Consider the following 19,742-nt stretch of genomic DNA (forward strand, 5'->3'; position numbering starts at 1 on the left):
CAACAATAACAATCTGAGGAAGCCTGGAAAACAACGTCCTAAACTTACACTTAATTCTTAAATTTGGAAGGTTTAGTTTAACCTTTAAAACAGAAGGCCAAGAAAACAATACACTGGAACTTTTACCTAAATGACACTACTGAAGACTATGAGGTCAGTGGTGACATCAAGATGTTACTAAATCGAGTGATACCAGTAAAACTATTTTCTGTCCCATATTTTGCCATATGGAATCGCTGAAAAAAACACACTTCTTTCACTTACACAGTAAGACAGGGCAGGGGTTCCACACTGCAAATATTCAGACCCCAGTTCTGTTGTCTTAGAAAGCTTTTGAGAGATTTTTCTAAATTCTCTTCTAGTGTTCTAGATTAATAGAGGACTTCTATTCAGGTAGCTATGTCTAGGATATTCTAAACACTCAACATTTCACCATCATCTACAAAGAGACCATCAACACCCCATGAAGGATAAGAACAAAACCAATATAGGCTGCACAAATTAAAACAGGCTGAAAAGGAGAACTCCCTTTTAGTTCTGCACATTTGAGGATTAAAAAAAAAAAAAAAAAAAAGTAGGAACTCTCCTCAGTACGCAGATATGAAGCACAGAAAGCCTCCTGCATGCCGTACTCTCTCATTACAGCACGTGCTGAACCACAATGAACAAGTGAGAAGGCAAATTATAGTGTTCTGTTTTGGCAAAATGCTCTTAATAAGTCTACACCCTCCCATGATAAACAAGAAACACAAATATCAACTACAAAACACTTTAATTACTCATAGTTGCTAATATCTCATGTATTACTTCAGATATGAGTTTTATTAAAATCAATAACAGAGGAGCAACACATATTTTTTCTAACATATTTCCTTAACAGTCTAATGGACTCCTAGTGGTGATACCTGGGGACACCATCCACAAGATAGGTATTATATGTCATTCAGCATTGGAACATGGTGGATGTATTTCCCAACTGTTTAAACAATTTATAGATGGCCTGTCAGTCATTCAATATTATTTCTTATGACTGCATAGGCCTAGGATATTATATTTCCCCAACTTAAATAAAAAACAGTTGTAAAAACCATCCCGGTAAATTAATTAAAAAGAGATTCCCAGTTACCTAGGCAAGGATTATACTCAAATGCTTCTGAATAAATTTGGTATAGAACCTCATCCACTATGCAAATCTTAAATCACATGATTAGACTATATTTCATTATTTAAATTCCACAATCAGGACTTCCCTGGTGGTGCAGTAGTTAAGAATCCGCCTGCCGATGCAGGGGACACGGGTTCAACCCCTGGTGTGGGAAGATCCCACATGCCATGGAGCAACTAAGCCCATGTGCCACAACTACTGAGCCTGTGCCCTAGAGCCCGCAAGCCACAACTACTGAGCCCATGTGCCGCAACTACCAAAGCCCGCGTGCTCCAGGGCCTGCACGCTGCAACTACTGTGCCCCCGTACTGCAACTACTGAAGCCTGCATGCCTACAGCCCATGCTCTGCAATAAGAGAAGCCACAACAATGAGAAACCCATACACCGCAACGAAGAGTAGCCCCTGCTCGCTGCAACTAGAGAAAGCCCGCGCACGGCAACGAAGACTCAACGCAGGCAAAAAAATCAAAAATAAAAAAAAATTCCACAGTCAAGTGAGAAACTATATTACTTAACTGTAACAATGAATAATACTCCTCTTATTTTAACAAATAAACTCCTAACAGAAATAAAACATATAAATTGGCTGACTGTTTTCTATAAGAGCAAAATTGGATAAATTATAAAAGAACATAAAGATGAGAAAATACCAAATTATGGTATAAAGGGTAAATTCAGGCCATGTACACACACAGATATCATTTTTAATGTTTGGAGGTCTCTTTATTGTCTAAATGGGTGAATTTGGGACAGTTACATTCAATTATTTCTGTCATCCAAACAACCGAAATGGATCAGCAGAACAAAAATCACTTCAATTTATTAGTGATTGTCTCAAATTGTCCTGAAAATATTTATTTTCTATGTTATCTGAAATAAGAATAAGGTAGAAAATAGGATATCAAAAAGAGACGTGAAATTCATTCTCTCTTTCTCTTCCCCCTCCTTCTCTCTCTGTCTCTTCCCCCTCCTTCTCTCTCTGTCTCATGTGCCTTTGTTACTTCAGGCTACTGGAAACTATATATCAATGTATTAACTTTTTAAATTTCTGTTGCAATAAGCAATTTGAAAGTTCTCCATCAGGAAACAGGAGATCACAACAGTAATATCTTAATGTTAGTATAATCATCTCTATCACAATATTAATATAGTATCTTTATCCTCATTTTTATGCTAATATTTGTATACTATTATTGGTAACCTTTTTACCCATGTAGAAAGTTTTCATTTATTTATTTTGCTATGTATTACAAAGTACTGCCTCACTGCCCCTTAAAGATTTTTCTCCTATAGTAGCAATGATAAATCTGAGGATGCCTCCAGATACTCGCCTAAAGTCATCTTTAACTCAAATGCATTCAAGTATGTTAAAGTGGCAGTGGACAGTCAAAGCTAGTTATGCAATGTGTCTGCCCATGGAAAAAAAGGTGTGTAGAAAAAGGAAGGTTCAGGATAAAAACCTAAAAATAGTCAAGGATATTCTAATAAGTACCCTTACTCTAATGATATGCAGCCTAGAAATATGTTAATCACATTTCTCTGGACTTCTACATTGGCCATCAGTTATTCTAAAGCCTCATTACGTATCATTGCTAGTCTCTGTTCTAAGCAATGCTAACAGAAGTATATATTTAAAGTATTTAACACAGTATTTCCCAAATTCCTTTGCTAAAAGGTTGTGTTGAATATACATTAAGCAAATGAGATGGCAACACTAAATCTACTAATGTAGCCCATTCCTTTGCTAATACAATAATGCCATCTCTAATTTGCTCAGCCAAAAATAAATAAATAAATTCATTAAAAAAAAATAAAATAAAAACAACTGAAGAGTGATGCAGGGATTAGCCAGGCAGAAAATAGAATCTGTGTCACCATGCTCATGCTGTTAAAATGAAGTGGATTAAAACCAAACTAATTGCCTTGTGAATGTCATTTTGAGGTTACAAATATTTCTTGAAAGCCCTAGTGTTCATCAAATTTGACTCTCATCATTCATTTTTCATTCTAAAGTTACCCTGGTAAGCCACAGATGATGTGCACATCATCTTGCCCATCACAAATGGAAATGACTTACTACAGTCAAAAGTCATCTAGAACCGACACAAATTTGTATCCCCAATTTTTTTTATTACTTTTAGAACATCTACACTTTGTTATTCACAAGGAAAAGCTGACAAAGCATTCTCTGAATGCATAAAGTATTGTGTGGATTTGCAAACAAACCAACTTGTTTGAAACTCAGGGAAGCAAACAATGCACATGAAACCCACAATGCACTACTGTGCATGTCTTACAGGGAAATCAGGAGAGAAAGTGAATTGAATGATTCACAATAGGATACGTTTTGAAGGAGATAAACCTTTTATATCTATAAGCATAAAGATGCATAAATTATTAAATAATTTTACCCTACTAGTACTTGTTTTTGCATATGTTAACATTTAAACACACCAGAAACAGCTCCTGAAATTGCTTATGCTAATGCCTATTGCTACTCATTTTAAAAGGCAATTCCACTTAAAACCAAACCTCAGGCCTCAAAACACCAATTAAGGCCAAACAAAGCATACCAAAGTCGATATATGCAAGATTTCATATAGCTCCAAATTATATTTCAATGACTTTTAAATTTATAAATCAACCCAATCAATAAAGCATATGTTTAAAATTCTAAAAACATTTTTGGGCAGGTATTTTTTAAGCCAAATATAACTTCAATCCTCCCAATAATAAAAATCTCCCCAAATATAAAGCTAAATGTTTCATTAGCCTCCTAAGGGGCATATTAGATATGAAACAAAAATTGCTTTGGGGAATAGCTGACATCGTCATGTATAAGCTAAAGAACCAATAATTGGTTAAATAAAAATATGAACTTCTGAAAGGTAATTACTATACAGGACATGCAAGAAGTCCGTGAGTCTCGCCTGTTAGATACATTGAGGAGCCTGTTCTAAGTCTTAGATTTTAAGAGACACTATTCTGTCTTTTGCGACTAACTCATCAGTAAATAAAAATCCTTATGATTTGGTTAATTTTTTTTCTTTCAATTATCATTGATATCGTCTCTTGAAAAATACTGAGCAATAATTTTTAAATGCATATTTGAGTATTTCCCTAACACACTGGCAGGAACTGACAGACACTTAAAAATATAATTTAAGATTTATTCTGAATCCTTATCTTATTGAAAGCCAAAAAACCTTTAATAAACCAGTTTAGGAGACAGAATGCTCTTGGAAGGGAGTCTATAAATAGCAAAAGTTTTCAGATCGAAGAGTTCACTGGCAAAATGAAACCATAAGTGGTAGTTTGATCTCTATTAATCAGCTTGTATTTCATACTGTACCTGGTTGACTTTGAATTATCAAGTTTGAGATATTATAATGGTGTGCCTATATGACATGCATTTCAACATACACTTTCCATTTAGGAGAACATATGGAATTGGGTATATCAGGCTATTTTATGCTATAAAATACATTATTTATTTAACTGCCCTTTTCTGATTATAGGCTTATCAATCTATTTTCTGACTGTGATGTGGATGCCTATCTAGGTTCCCTTACTTCATTGATTCAAAGGAGGACTTAGAGATCAAAAGCCATTTTATCACTTAACAAGGAAAAGATCTATTTTAAACTTACTCTTACTATTTTACGAAAGGATAAGGCACACACAAGAATATCCCAGACAACAGAAACTGACTACCATATGTGGATTTAACAAAAAACAGAAAAAACTATTAACAGGCTTATCCTTCAGATTCATACACTATAGCTTTCACCCTCAGGGGTTGGAGTCATATTTTCATTATGTCTGCCCTCTCTACCTCACTAGAGTATGAAGAAACACGTATATCAATCGGTACTAGGAGTCAATAGTGAGGTAACCCTCCCCCATCCTGCAAAACAAGGAAATACGATTGATACAACTTCTCCCAGCTAAACTGGGGCAGGAAGGACATTGACCATCTACTGAAGCAATAATAAGAGGTTACAGGAGTCATGCATTATCTAAAGGAGAAGAAACATTTCTAATGAACTTAATCTGATTCCAACTTCACAAACATTTGTATTGCTATAATTTTCCCTTCCCAAGTCCATGTGCTTATCAAGAGCAATATAGAGGTCAATTAGATATGAGTATTCTGGTTCTTGTGATTGTTAAATATCTCATTTAAAATAAATGAGCTTCCATTTTGATTGTTATATCATTTTTTTTCATCTGGTTTGAAGTTAACTCCCCCACCACTACCACCACCATATGGATCTTCTATCAATAAGGTGAGGTAATCAGGTTTTTGGGTCTATAACACTAAAGATTAGATTCTGGTTGATGATAAATTCACCAGTGAAAGGCTATCCTCTGAGTTATTTCAGAACTTTTCCGGATGGGACCTATGACCACCACTCAAGGATCTCCTTATTTGGGATTGATTCAATATTCCAAAGACAAAAGAATTATATAACCCTACCCAAATATCTTGTACTATAGCTTGTACTATAGCTTGTACTATAGCTTGTACTATAGGTTGTACTAATAGCCTGTACTAATAGCTTGTACTAATAGCTCATACTATATTGCACATATCAATCCCACTGACATTGCTTGTCCAACTTCTGGGTTTACAGTGTGGTAAAGCCTCAAGAAAGTTGAGAATATAGTCTGCAATTCCAAAGAAGTTGGCAAATTTAAGGAGTGCCTCATGGGCTAGAAGAAAAGCAGAGGTCAGGAATTATTTTCCCTCTAATCCACGTGTTTGTAAGATACGACTATGCAGCACCAGAGATAAGGATGAAATTTAATTAAGTGTAATATTATAAAAATATAAATACAGTACTGCCTGTGAACTAAAGAAGCAGAAAACAAATAACCATTCAATGGAGGACTTCCCCCAGAGTGACAAATTACAACAGAATCAGCGCCAGGAATAGATTTCCTGATTTAAACAGTAAACCATGTTGCCTTTTATGGAGTATATGAATGAAATTGGCAAGAGTAGCTAATTATTTATAGCTGATTAGTCTATCAAATCTCTTGGTAGAATAAGCAAAACATGAACTTTTTATAATTATTTGGAGTCAATATACTCTAAATGCAGTATACTTCATCTGTGAGGCATATACATTCTAAAGGCTTGAATCTTTTTTCTGAAGTTTTACATTTGAGTTTTAGATATTGGTATTCTGAGAACAAAAATCATGTATGACAGTTCATAACGTATTTCAGGAAAACAGAACATTTTAAATATACTTGGAATACAGAAAAACACAATGCAGAGTTTCTATTTTGTGCTTACTTTGTGGAAATGTTAAGCCTGAGATGATAAACATTAAACTATGCTAAAAACAGTGGTAGTTTAGAAATGCACCAACCTTCAGGATCCAGTAGTTTCTCTATGCCTAAGTGATATTTGGCAATGTTGAATGCATGTTCCAGTCGTTGTGTGGCTGACTGCTGGCAAACCACACTATTCCAATCAAACAGGTCTGGCCTGAAACACACACAAATATAAAGACAAATATAAATCAATTTTAAATGTTTCATGAGATTCACTTCAATTCTTTCTTAGTTCCCAGACCAGGGATCGAACACATGCCCCCTGCCATGGAAGCGCAGAGTCTTAAACACTGGACCACCAGGGAAGTCCCCAGTTCTGATATTTGACTGCCAACCCATGCCCACGTTCCTTAAGAGTTGAGTGTTACTCTTCGGTACTCCTCAATAACATTTCTCATTTAGACAAGTCACAATTTTAATAGAAAATCCTGAAGAAAACAAAGGAGAAATTATTCTATCTTATCCAAGCAACAAAAATGTGTTCATCTCATCCAGTCTCATGGATTTGAATACCAGCCATTTGCTGGTATCTTCTAATTCTATAAGCCTAGCCCAGACCTCTTCCCTGAACTTCAGACTCTAGATCCATCTGCTTACTCAGTAGCTCTACTTAGAGTTATCACAAGACTCAAGCATCCAAAACTGACCTTCTGATACTCATCCCCATTGTACCACGACAACTCACCTACCTCTCTTATAGTTCTCCCTTCCTCAATAATCAATGACAAGGTCAAACTTGTAGGTACTCAGTATAGAAACCTTGGTGTCAACTTTGATGACTCTTTCACTCTCATACAACACTTAGAAATATATCCAAAATTTGACCACTTCACACTACCCTCGCTGCTAGCACCATAATCCAAACCGCCATCTTAGCCTGCATACAACACTGCATTAGCTTTCTAACTGCTCCCCTATTCCCACCTTTGCCCTTGTTAATCTATTCTCAGCAGAGCTGTCAGAGTGATCTGGCAAAATGTTTCATCATAACCTTCTCAAATCCTTGCTATCAAGGGAGTAAAATTCACTGACTTAACTGCAACCTACAAGGCCCTACATGGTCCGGCTCCCCATTAACTCTCTGATTTTATTTCTTGCCTCCCTCCTCGTATTCCTCAAACAGGCTAGATAGTTTCCCGCATCTGCACTTGCTGTTCCCTATGCCTGGAATTCTCTTCCCCCAGACACAGACATGGCTCACTCCTCCACTTCCTTTGGGTCTTTACTCAAAAGTCACATTGATGAGTCCTTCCCTGCCCTTCCCCCATCTAAAATTGCCTGCCCCCAAATCAAACTTACACAGAATCATTTCCTATCCCTCTTAATTGCCTTATATTTTTTCTCATTAGCACTTAACTACTATTTAACATATTATACATTTAATTAATCTTATCTATTTACCTATCTCCCGCACTTGAATGTAGAATATAGAATTATTTTTGCCAGGTTTGTTCACTTCTAGAAACCCAGCCTGACACATAGGAGGGGCTCAATAAATATTTATTGACTACACCAGAGAATGGATGAGAACATACTATATGAATATCATTTTACTTAATAACGGAGAAAACACAAAGTCGTGTAAGAGGTCGTTCTTATCCTATAAGGATTTTAAATCTAACGAGGAAAAAAAATCCATACATCACAAGTTACATACATTTTAAGTGTGACAAATACAGATAATAATATAGATGGTTTTCTAAAATCTGAAGAGGTCAAGAAAGTTTTTTTTTGAGGCTTAAGGGATTCTTAAATGGTGGTTTGGGTTAGATTAAAGAAAAGTGCTTGAGAATAGAATTCTAAATTGCATGGATATTAGAGAATCAAAGTTGTTAGGGAAGAAAAGAGCAGAATGTGCCCAGTCAGTCAGGACCTCACAAGCCTGGCTCCACTGGGAGATTTCTAGTATCAAGTGGTGGGAGATACGGTTAGGAGGAGGATTGGGATGAGTCTGTAAAAGGCCTTGGCTGTTAAGGAATTACAATTTTACCCAACAACATTGGAAACCATTAGTTAGGTGCTTCTTCACCTTTCCTGGATCACAGATACCTCTGAGAATCCGATGAGCACTATGAAACTTCTACCCAGACAAAATTCCTATCCATAGCTTTAAACAGAATTACACAGAATTTTAGGACATTTGGGTCTGTCAATGGACTCCTGCTTAAGAACTCATGCTCTGCAAGAGAAGATGTTTCAAGGATGGGGTTAGCTGCTATTTTCTAAAACCAGAATTCAAAATAAAAGTGCAACTTTATTTCTCCTTTGACTCTCATTTCCTTTTCTCTACTTGCTCCTACCCTGTTTAATTCACCAGACTTTTGTGCACTTCTTAGTAAATCTAATCTCCCCTATATACTCCAAGTTACCCAAAACAGCTAAAAACCTTTTAGAACCTAAAATATGTATAAATTGGGAGCTGTCTCTAGTAGTGGAAAGACTCTTAAGAAACAAAAATTAAATCCTAGACTATTTGGGGGAAGTTTTAATTTCACTATGCAACCTCTGCCCCATCTTCATTTCTCCATCTCTCACTAACGGGAGTGGAAAAGAATATAGGTGGGAGAGTGTGGGAAACCAGTTTCTTACCTACAGCAAAGTAAACAAGGTTAAATCAGTATGATAAAAAAATAGGATTACTTCCACATTTAAGCCCTTTTCCCTTCATCCCCTTCGCCTTCTCCTTAGCCACTAACTAGTTACCTGGGTGACGAGTTATCTAAGTCATGTAATCTATTTGAGCTTCAGTGTTTTCATTTTAAAAAGAAGGAATTGTACTGAATGGCCTTCGAGGTCTCTTCTAGCATTTAAAATCAATCTAATAAAATGTTTTAAATCATTAAAATTCACCATTAATTAACATTTTAAATAAACATGATTTTAAAACGCATAAAGAATTGTAAAACTAACCAACTGAAGAGGAAAGCCACATACCTTTCCATGCTAACCTAGACCATAAGTCATAAATAAGAATGTGCCACCAAGGATCCCCACAGTTTTGAGGAAACCGACATACTGAATGAGATAACATAGCCTAGTAGATAAGCAGAGTCCCCTACGAATCCATATCCTGGCTCTACAGCATATTAGCTGTGAAAAGATTTCAGTCAAAAATGGAACCAGAGGATATAAAATGGAGAATTTCCCACACGTGCCCTCAGAAGAACGGAACTTAAGAATTCAGAGGCTGATTTTCTATGATCGCCTGTTTTACAGAAGATCAAGCCTTATCTCCCAACCAATGAATATCCACCAAGAATCTCTCCCCATCCTCAAGTCAATGAACTTATTGCTTGCACTCCGGCTGTACTGCCCCCTCTCTGTGCTCCTTGCCCATACGCACAGACTGCCCCAAACCCCCAACAGACTCGCCTGTAAATTGTTACAGCATGTGTTTCCCAAATTGCAATTCCCCTGTTGTTCCTGAATAAACTGAATTTCTGATCATTTGACCTTGCCTCCGTTTATCTCTGTTTAGGTTGACATAACCAAATGATCTTTGGGAAACTGAGGCACAGAGAGGTTATGTGATTTGCCTATTTGTGAAATGGGGACAATGATAGTATGTATGTCATGAGAAACAGATGGGTTATTTTACTTAGAAAAGGGCCTACAAAATAATAATTGCTTAAAAACACTAACTTCTATTACTTTAAGGTTAATTATATTTATAAAATAACAGTAATACATTTTCAATGTACAGATTCAAGCCAAGAACCTATACTTACAGAAAAGATATAAATGTTACAAACATTGTTGATGCAGGAATAACAATATAATGACAGAAGTGGAGAGGAGAGAAGAGGAGGAAGTATGTATGAGGGTGATAATATCCTCAACCTTCATTTCAGGTGGTCAACAGATCTTGTCTAAACTTGAAACTAAGTATACCACTGTCATTTAAAGTCACACAGGCAACAATTATAAGAATAAAATGATTATAATATAGTGATGAAATCAGGAAACAGATGGGGATAAGACGTAATATTTGTGGGCTTCATATTAAGGAATAAATCCATCTACTGTCAGAAATGAATTAATCAAGAAATATATATAATTATGAAAACCGTCAGAAAGAATAAAAGAAGTTGCTGACAGTAACTACTTCTAGCAAGTGGAGAGTGATGGGATAGGGCTGAGGTCAGGAAGACACATTTTGTTTCTTTTTGTCCTTTGCCTCCCTCTCTAATGTTTGACTTTTTTTTTTTTAAACCACGTGCTATGTTACTTCTATGCTAATAAATTAAAATAAGAAATTAGGAAGAAAATTTAACTGCAACTTTATACTTATTGCAACTTATTTGCATATTTTGAGCATACTTCTAATCAATTATCATTTGGTTTTCCCATGAAAGTAGAATCTGGCTTCCTTTTAACTGCACTGTAGTGAACTCTGTGTTTTAATTTAATACTTTTAATTTCTTACATATTAAAATAAAATTTAGCCTTAAGGAAATATAAAGTCACTAAAAGCCTGATCTTTGGCAAGGCTCTTTGTCAATTCCTATGTTCGTTATCAAGTTCATGCCTTTGTTCTACATAGTCTTTCAATTATTGAAATCAGGACACCTCACGACATTCCTAAGTGTTCCAATGACAATCACCCTGGAACAAACAGTTCAACCATTCTCTTTTTCTTTAGATAAACAATATGTTCATCTGTCAGATACAAAAAGAAGAGGGAGATGATTCATGAAAGAACATTATCAACTGTGAGAAACCTCTTGAAAAGTAACCATGTTATGTATAAGAAGGTAGTTATTGATGATTCATTCAGTATGACAAAAGAATATATAAACGTAGATATTTGGAGAGACAAAGAGTAGGTCAGGGACAGATGTGACAGGGCAACCTGGATATGTTTATTGTATTACTTACAAATGCATTCAGAAATCATGAAATAGAATATTAACAAATGTAGTCTGTGAACACGCTTGCAGGACTAAAATCTTCCACTTGAAAAGAAAATGCTAACGAGCCAACAAGGACCGCATAACCCGATCCTCGATATTTCTGTTCATCTGCAAATGTGTACACGAACAGCAGGATCAATATGTTCTGGCCCTTACTGTGAAGCATGTGGCTGCATAAATGAGCACTGACTTATAATGCAGAATGAACGTCTCTATCCCCTCTCATCTGGCTGTACTGAGGCTGTGGAATATTTTTCTTCGTGTCACACTTAGGAAAAACAACACATTAACATCGCTTAACATGCCGACTGAGTGTGAGCCTGCCTCCTTTCCAAAGTCAGGTTGCTGAGTCATTCACCTGGAAACTCAGTCTAGATGGGGTTAATTAAACCCAGCTGGAGCAAGACACCCAACAAAGATGCTTATTTAGAGAGCATTTGCTCCCGGACTGGTAAACCAGGAAGAAAATTTATATTCTGGACGTTTCTAGAAGCAAGATTGGCATAGGAAAATGGTAGACTAGACTCGTCGAGAAAAGAAAGATCAAAGTGAGAAAAGATAAGCTGCACTGAAAATCAGGGCAGATGCAGTCCAGTGGCATTTCAAACACAGTTAATAAGGCAATGTATTTGACCCTGGGGATTGGGCTGGGTAAAAGAGATGGGTAATAGGAAAACCAAAGCAGATGTTCCTTAGAGTAAATGTATTATACATACAATATATATGAATGTATTCATTATATATAATGTATGTATTTACCATGTTGTTTTGCTTTTTCTTGAACTGTTATTAACTCACTTACTGAGCTTCTTTATACAAGAAAAAGCAAACAACTATTTTATCTTAGAAAATATAATAGTGTGAATATAGTTAAGGACATTTGGTTCACTATGTCACACTGAGTTCCTTTTACGAAGGTCAACAGAACAACTCTCATGCTTTATAGCAATTGCTTTGCTGTTCCAGAGCAATTGTTTCTTTTGATATTCTGAGCACTGAGTCATAGAATTGATTGTGGTCTGCTCTTTGCCTTGGTTGCTAAGATGCTCAGAGCCTCTTTTAACCCTGAAATATAAATATATAAACACACACATACAGGGCCTTATGGTATTTGCTATCTAAGTATCTGACAAGAGAAATGTTTCTTTTTCACATTATTAATCTGATGATGGTAATTAATTGCACTACAGCCACTCACATAAGATCTACAACCATTTTTAACACTACAGTTGAAGCTCATTACTAACACATTATTTGTATAGAAAGACCAACTCCATTCTTAGCAAAGTTAGAATATAACCTTGATTTTCTGGCAGTCTCAGTTTCAAAGATGTTGATACCCCCCCTCCACCATAACCACATTCATGCTCTGATAGTCTTAACATTTCAACAACTAAGTGTAATATCACATAAAAATAGGATATTCTTATTCAGTACATTCCAATGGATGGTTAGAACAATATGGTCAACATAAATAACATGTTGCATAGTGGGAAATGATCAGGAACCATCCTGGAGAAAAAGATATCATACTCTAAATCAATACTTTTAAAAATTATTCAGTGTCTCGATAATCTTACCTATGACTGTGGATGAGAGCGTTCAAAGCCAGACCATCAGACCAGCTGGTGGTGAAGTTAATGACATTAACCTGTGGATAATTACGAGTTGATTGTCGGACCCAGCTCAGGAGTATCTTTTCACTGTTGGTTTGTTGCAATCCAGCCATGATATTTTTCATTACATTTTTGACCTACGTGTGGAAAGATATTTTCATAAGGAAATGCATGAACAAGGAGCACACAAACTTAAACCTGAATGTTCTAATCTTCAGTTAATAAATACTGGCTCAGTGGTGATGACAGATTTGCACTGATCAGGCAACCCTCCCATGATGAATGGGATTCAAAGGGCAAAGGGCAGTTTTCTCCCTGCCTCAAGAAAGAAGACGGAGCTAGTGCTCCTTGAACAAAAGAATCTTGGAAGGATCTTTCTGGACAAAGTGCCTGTCATGAACAGGGGCACCAAATGCAGACAAAAACGACTGGGGCCTGGCAGGTTGGCTCTGTGGTGGTTTCCGTCTTAGCTGTTCCTCTGCCCACAGCATGAAACGCTTCTCTTGAGTGGGGGCGGGGGGGAGGGGGAGGTAACAAGGCTCTACGCACGTTGTCCCCTTGTACTTGTTTTTGGCAGAGAGGTTAAAGGGCTTCAGGTCCGTGAAAGATACGTGGGGAGAAGGGGTGGAACATTCAAGATGCCCTCACGTGCAGAGCGGCTAGACAGTGCTAAGGCAAGGGGTGCCGTCCTGTGTGCTGGGCTCAGGAACGTCACCTCGGGGCTGTGAGGAGGCCCGCTCCGTCAGCAACTCCCACTGCTACTCTGAGAAGTCACAGCCTCCCTCCCAACACACGGCCCCCTGGCCACCTCCGGAGTCACAGTCGGAATTCCCTACTTCCATTCTGTGGGCTGTGGTCACCTCTGCAGAGTCCCCTTGTTTGAGAAATTCGGCCACGTTGTGAAAGATCAGGTAGAAGTGCAAACAGCATGGTGGCAAAGAAAACGCCTGGGCTTTGGTTCCGAAGGCCCGTCCCATCAACCGACAGCTGTGATGGAGATGGTGAAGGAGACTAAGGCCGCTGTGACGCCGCGTAGGAAGTCCATTCAGGGCCTGCACAAGCCCTGCCACTTGTTCAGCAGGGTGGCAGCGGCAAGGAGAAAGCCAAGGGCCAGCAGGGACCCCAGCACGGGCGCAGTGAGGAAGACGGAGGCCAAATGAGAGACGCAACTCCGCCAGCAGGAGACGGCCTCAGGGCGAGCTGAGGAGGGCGCGCAGCCAGGAGTGCGGGGGGCGGCGCAGGTATGGGAGGGGCCGCTGGGTCCTGGGGGGTGGGGTCTGGGGGCCACGTAGTAGCGTCGGTTGGGCCCCACCCACCCTCCCACCCCCGGCTCCCGGAAGGGAAGCGGAGACCAAGACTGTGCAAAAGGGGAAAAAGGTCAGGTTCGGTCTTATTTTCATGAATTGGTTTCTGGCCATTTGATTCTGTCCTAGGCTGTGTGCAGGTGCAAATGCCACTCGGCAGGTTGTTGTATTTCCAACTGTCGCTCTTCTGGTTCAGCTGCCACAGAAATCCATTTTCTGGGTTTCGAGAATGCAGTTGACACCTCATTATAGAACAGACCGTCTACATTTTCTATTAAAGGAATCATTACTAGGCTACTTCTTTAATATGTCAGTCCCCTTATCACATACTTAAAGGAAGTATATAAGTAAATGTGATTCGTTTTGACCACCAAGGGCTTCCCTTTCGGGCAGTATAAGGTCCATATACTACCAACATTTGATCAGATGATGAATATTTATTGTGTATTCCAAATATGACATTTTATTTTGCTTCTTCATCCATGCAGAAGTTAACAAATGCCTTTGGGGAAAATACATATTTTAACATCTCCAATGTTAGTAATCCTTTTATGAAAGAGTCAATGAAAATTTTAGGATAGACTATTAAATCTAACTTTAAAATACTTGAAAAGGATTTGAGATGATGTTTTGTAAACGTGGGATTGATGTGAAGATGTGAAATCTTAGCATGCATTTGTCACCATCCCTTGATAGCTAAATCTATTATTTAGGGGTAGATTATCCAGTTTTCTTAATTCCTTCCTGACCTGCTTATTTAGCCACTTACTCACTGAATAAATAGGTCAAATAGTTACGTAAGATATATAATTTTTCTCATCATATTCTAAAGTTATAAAATATACAGCCTCCACGTACAGAGACTGCAGGATGTGTACTGTGTGTCCTGTGCTGAACCAGGGTTGGAATGAATCGGCAGACACTGGCTCAGTGGTGTTGATGGATTTGCACTGATCAGGCAACCCTCCAATGATGAATGGGATTCATTTGTGAAATGCTTGGCCAGACTGCCCTCTATGCACATAATGTTAAAGGACAACATGGTATTCGATCCAAAGCTCCTTTAGCATCGTTATGTCACTAATTCAGCTTATCAGCCTCAGCCTCATTGCTGTTGCTTCTACCTGGGTGCAAATGTTGCTGAGAAAAAAATAATAATAAAGGGCAATGTGAGATAACAGTTCTTCTTTTCCTACAGAAAAGAGAGCTACCAAGAAATCTTTATTAAGGATCAACCTTCAGTCAAACACTGAGCGGCTCCTATGGGGAGTCTTTAAGCAGAAAAATTCCCCACCCTCAGGGTTCACTGTCCCTGAGACAGAAAGAATCAATATAAATAAATATGTGTGTGTGTGTGTGAATACAGCTATACATCTATTTTTTAAAGGAAAAAAATGAAATGTCTTTGAGCACTGATTTCAAAAAATGACTAGGAGTTAACGGGGCAAAGAAGGTGTGATGGACCTGGAGATGCACTACCAGGATTCTCCTTTAAGGAAGGGCTTGTTTCTCCAGCTGTCCTGAGGCAGACATCACCCATGAGTCCCCTCAGGAACTACTTGAGTTGCACAAGCATGTCACCTATGGTCACATCCCTCCTAGGGCAGCTCAACTTATTAACTGATGAAGGGAAATTGTATAAAGACTCAACCATTTCAGCCCCACTCACGATAACTCTAAAGGCTCATTCTAGCTCCCAGTTCTCCATGGAGTTCAAGAAGGCTTTTGAGTGTGCATCCATGAACAACCTGCCTGCCAAACTCAGAGTCTGCTTCCCAGAATCCATCCTGTGACTAAAAGGAGTTACAGCAGAGGGGTAGGACTGAAGAGAGGGAGGAATAGTCTTCTACAAGGGATGGATGGTAGTGTGTGAAAGACCTGCAGAAGATCGAGACCTGTTTTGCCCAGAAGGCACTAGCTAGGCAGGAGGTTACAGTAAGGGCTTTCAGCAGCGCAAAATCCATCTTTCTCTTACCTGTTGTGCACATAATAAATAACATAAACATTCCAGTGTAAAGGAGCCCTGGAATTGAGTATTTCTTTTGAGGTAGCCAGCAAAGGTGGGGCTCTGACCTCTGAGAGCACACCACTGCTAGTGATACCAAGCAGGACCCTGTGAGGCTCCTGGGCACAAAAGCCTTTCTGTGTCCATTTCTTGATTACAGGAAATTGCCTTCGTTCAGCCTCCATGACCTTCCCTGAGTTCCAAAGGGTAGGTTCAAACAGTTGCTAATTAGGGAAGGGAGGGGATGCAGAGACAAGGGAGGAACAGTCAAGAAACTATAGTGCAGCCTTGGGACAAGGTCCTGGTTCCCCCTCAAGGGATACACATAACAATATCTTCGAGCTGTTTTGCAGATACTGAAACCTCCACCAGGTGGGAGAAGTTAACAGTGTGCTGCCCACAAGCACGTAGACCCCAGACGGGTTGGAACCAGGAGGTTGATGATGCTGACTCCCACTTACCTCACCACCAACCAATCAGAAGAACGTCCACGAGCTGATCACACCCTCTTTGAACAATTACTATAAAACTCCTCACTACCCCCTCCTGGTTGGGATACACAGTTTTGAGGGCATTAGCCTGCTGTGGCCCCCTTTGCCTGGCAAAACAATAAAGATATTCTTTTCTACTTCACCCAAAACTCTGTCTCTGAGAATTAGTTTGGTGTCGGGGTACAGAGGCCAGATTCAGCTTCATTAGCAGGATATGTTTTTATCTCCAGCTGGTTCCCAGAACCGAGGTGACCCCCTGCCCCCACTAAAAAGGATGGTTTGCACTTTAAAAGGAAGGAAGAAAGGGACACCTAACACACATTGTCTACTTCACAATTTTGCTCAAAGCTGCTTACTCCTCGATACAGGCATTATTTTTCAGGCAAATCATTTCATTTAAGTAGAAACCAGAAAAACAGTGACAGGGGAAATGGGGTTGGCATTCCTGAGTTTCTGCAAGTTCAGAAAGAAGGCCTCCACAGCAATAGTAATAACATAGTATATGACACTGGAACCACAGATTCACATCTTTCCATCTCTTCATGTCATTCTTAATCTCATAGATCTGGGAAGTACATTAGGTTGGCCAGTGTGTCCTTTAATCTTTACTGAGACTCAAGGGCTTCTTTGACTATTTTAAAAGAAGGCAAATACGCACTCTTGGTGAAAATATCTTCTGCGATTCATTGGGTTATGATGAGGAGTATCGAGCAGGAGGAACTTTTAAAAAGTGATTTAGTAGTTTTAGTAGAACAGGGCAGTGTGATAGAAGAGATAAGATAAAGAGGCAGAGGCTGGGAAGAGTCTACATCCTTGCAATCACAAGGATATGGTGATTTGAGGACATAGATGGAAAACAGAAGACTGTAAGAGAAGTCTCAGACCAGGAAAGACTGCAAAAGCATTCCTTCTGGTATTCCTGATGTGAAAGCCCTTCCACATGCTAATTTAAAAAATGAGCACACGCACAAGCAAATGAAGAAAATATCAGACAGGGTGGTTTTAAACTCTATCCTGCAGTGAGTTGAGAGGGAATTGGAAAGGGTTTTGAGGAGATAAGAAAGGGTGAGATCATATGAGAGACAGTTTGGGTGATAAATACAATTAAAATAGCCTTTTGGGGCTCTGAGCATGCCTAAGTCCTCCTGCTGGCTTTGTCATGACTGCCATCTGCGCAACTCAAAGTGTTTTCTGCAAGCTGGGGTCTCTCCATGAACAATTTGTTACAAGGCCATAAGACAAATATCAATACAACAGTTGATAGTCCATTAGAAACTTCCATAGCAATTTTACAGAGTCCTATTTATGTTGGTTGAGTTTAATGATAAAAAAGAAGCTTGGGTTTTATGTGTCTCTTTATTTCATTTTTCTAATGCTTCAGTTTTATTGTAATTTACACACAATGGAAAAGGGGGAAAATACTGCTCCTTCCTCAAGATAGTTTGAGAAGTACTGAGCAACAGAAGGAAACCAGTTTGGTGGGGGGCCCTATGTTGCCTTGCTGGTTCTATTTGACACCATCGCTACATGAAAAAAGCCCAGAATTGAGAATCTTGGGCTCACTTGAGGCTCTTATGAGCTATTCTCTGTTGTCAGCCACTATGGTTGTTCTCTCTCTCTTCCCATATTGCTGTGAAATAGGACTGAGCCAGTTCAGAGTGTTTACAATAAAAGATATGGGAGTCAATTGGGAGAACAATATGGGTGTCAATTGGGAGAACAATATGGGTACTGAGTTCACTAGGTATACCTTTGGTCTACATGCTGTCTGACTCCGACCAGGACCAATCTACAATTCAAGTTAAAAGTCAACCTTACTAAAGGAAGTAGTGATACCTGCTACAATAGGAATGGACCTCAAAGATTATGTCCAGTGAAAGAAGACAGATATAAAAGAATATATATTGTATGAGTGCATTTGGTATGAAATGTCCAAAAAGGCATACATATAGAGACAGAAAATAGATGAATGGTTGCCTAGGGTTGGGGGTGGGAGAGGAGAGTAATGGTAAATGGACATGAGATTTATTTTTAGGGTGGTGGAAATGTGCTAAAATTAGATTGTTGTGATGATTGTACAACTCTGTAAATATCCTAAAATGTTCGACAGATGGGGGGAATTGTTTCTTCCTCAAAATAATTTGAGAAGTGCTGGGCAACAGAACTTAACCAGTTTGGTATACTTTGAATTTTACACATAGAACAGGTAAACTTATGATATATAAATTATATCTCAAAAAAAGCTGTTATATAAAAAAGTAATCTCTACCAGTAAAAAGAGCCGGCATCTCAATTACCCTCCAAATTCTTAAAATATGAGTGGAAAAAAAAAAGTTATTAGTATGATACGCCTCTAAGGAAAATGGTACACTGTACTGAGTGCTTTATGGATATTCTCTCATTTAATCCTGACAAGAAATATACGTGTTCATTATTTTTTTTTCACTTTTGATAGTGAGGGAATTATGGCCCAGAAAGGGATGACATTATATCCAATGTCACTAAGATGGTAAATGAGGAAGTTAAAACTTAAGCTCCTGTCAGTCTGACTAAAAAAATATATACTCTTCACTAAACCAATGATCTGTGATCCATTTTGCCGAGGACCAGTAAATATAGGCATTCAGAAGACCCTGTGCTGAGGTGGTTCAGAAAAAATGCAATTTCCAAATCAGACTATGAAGTAAGTTTTTCTGTATAACACATATACAGATCATATCCCAATAATCTTTTATTGGCTTTAGTTTACATTGAGAATACACACGAGTCACAAAGTCTTATTCATTTGATAGTGATTAACAGGAAAAATACCCCTCTTCTTACAAAACTATGCAGATTTACTTTTAGGTGAGTTACAGAAGACCTATTTGTGAAAAGTATTTTTATTACCCTATTGATGAG

At 38.4% G+C, this 19,742-nt stretch overlaps 1 protein-coding gene across 1 annotated transcript in view; it reads right to left on the reverse strand.

Annotated features, from left to right (window-relative positions):
• The window catches only part of DMD (dystrophin), a 1,739,631-nt gene that overhangs the window by 1,699,044 nt on the left and 20,845 nt on the right, over positions 1–19,742 (reverse strand). The window contains exons 3-4 of the mRNA XM_068533304.1: positions 13,006–13,178; positions 6,548–6,666 (exon numbers count right to left, since the gene is read on the reverse strand). Of these exons, the coding sequence (XP_068389405.1) occupies positions 6,548–6,666; positions 13,006–13,166 (280 nt within the window). The 5' untranslated portion in view covers positions 13,167–13,178. The remainder of the gene's footprint in view (positions 1–6,547; positions 6,667–13,005; positions 13,179–19,742) is intronic.

The sequence above is a fragment of the Eschrichtius robustus genome, chromosome X (genome assembly GCF_028021215.1).
Source record: "Eschrichtius robustus isolate mEscRob2 chromosome X, mEscRob2.pri, whole genome shotgun sequence".
In the NCBI taxonomy this organism is placed as follows: domain Eukaryota; kingdom Metazoa; phylum Chordata; class Mammalia; order Artiodactyla; family Eschrichtiidae; genus Eschrichtius; species Eschrichtius robustus.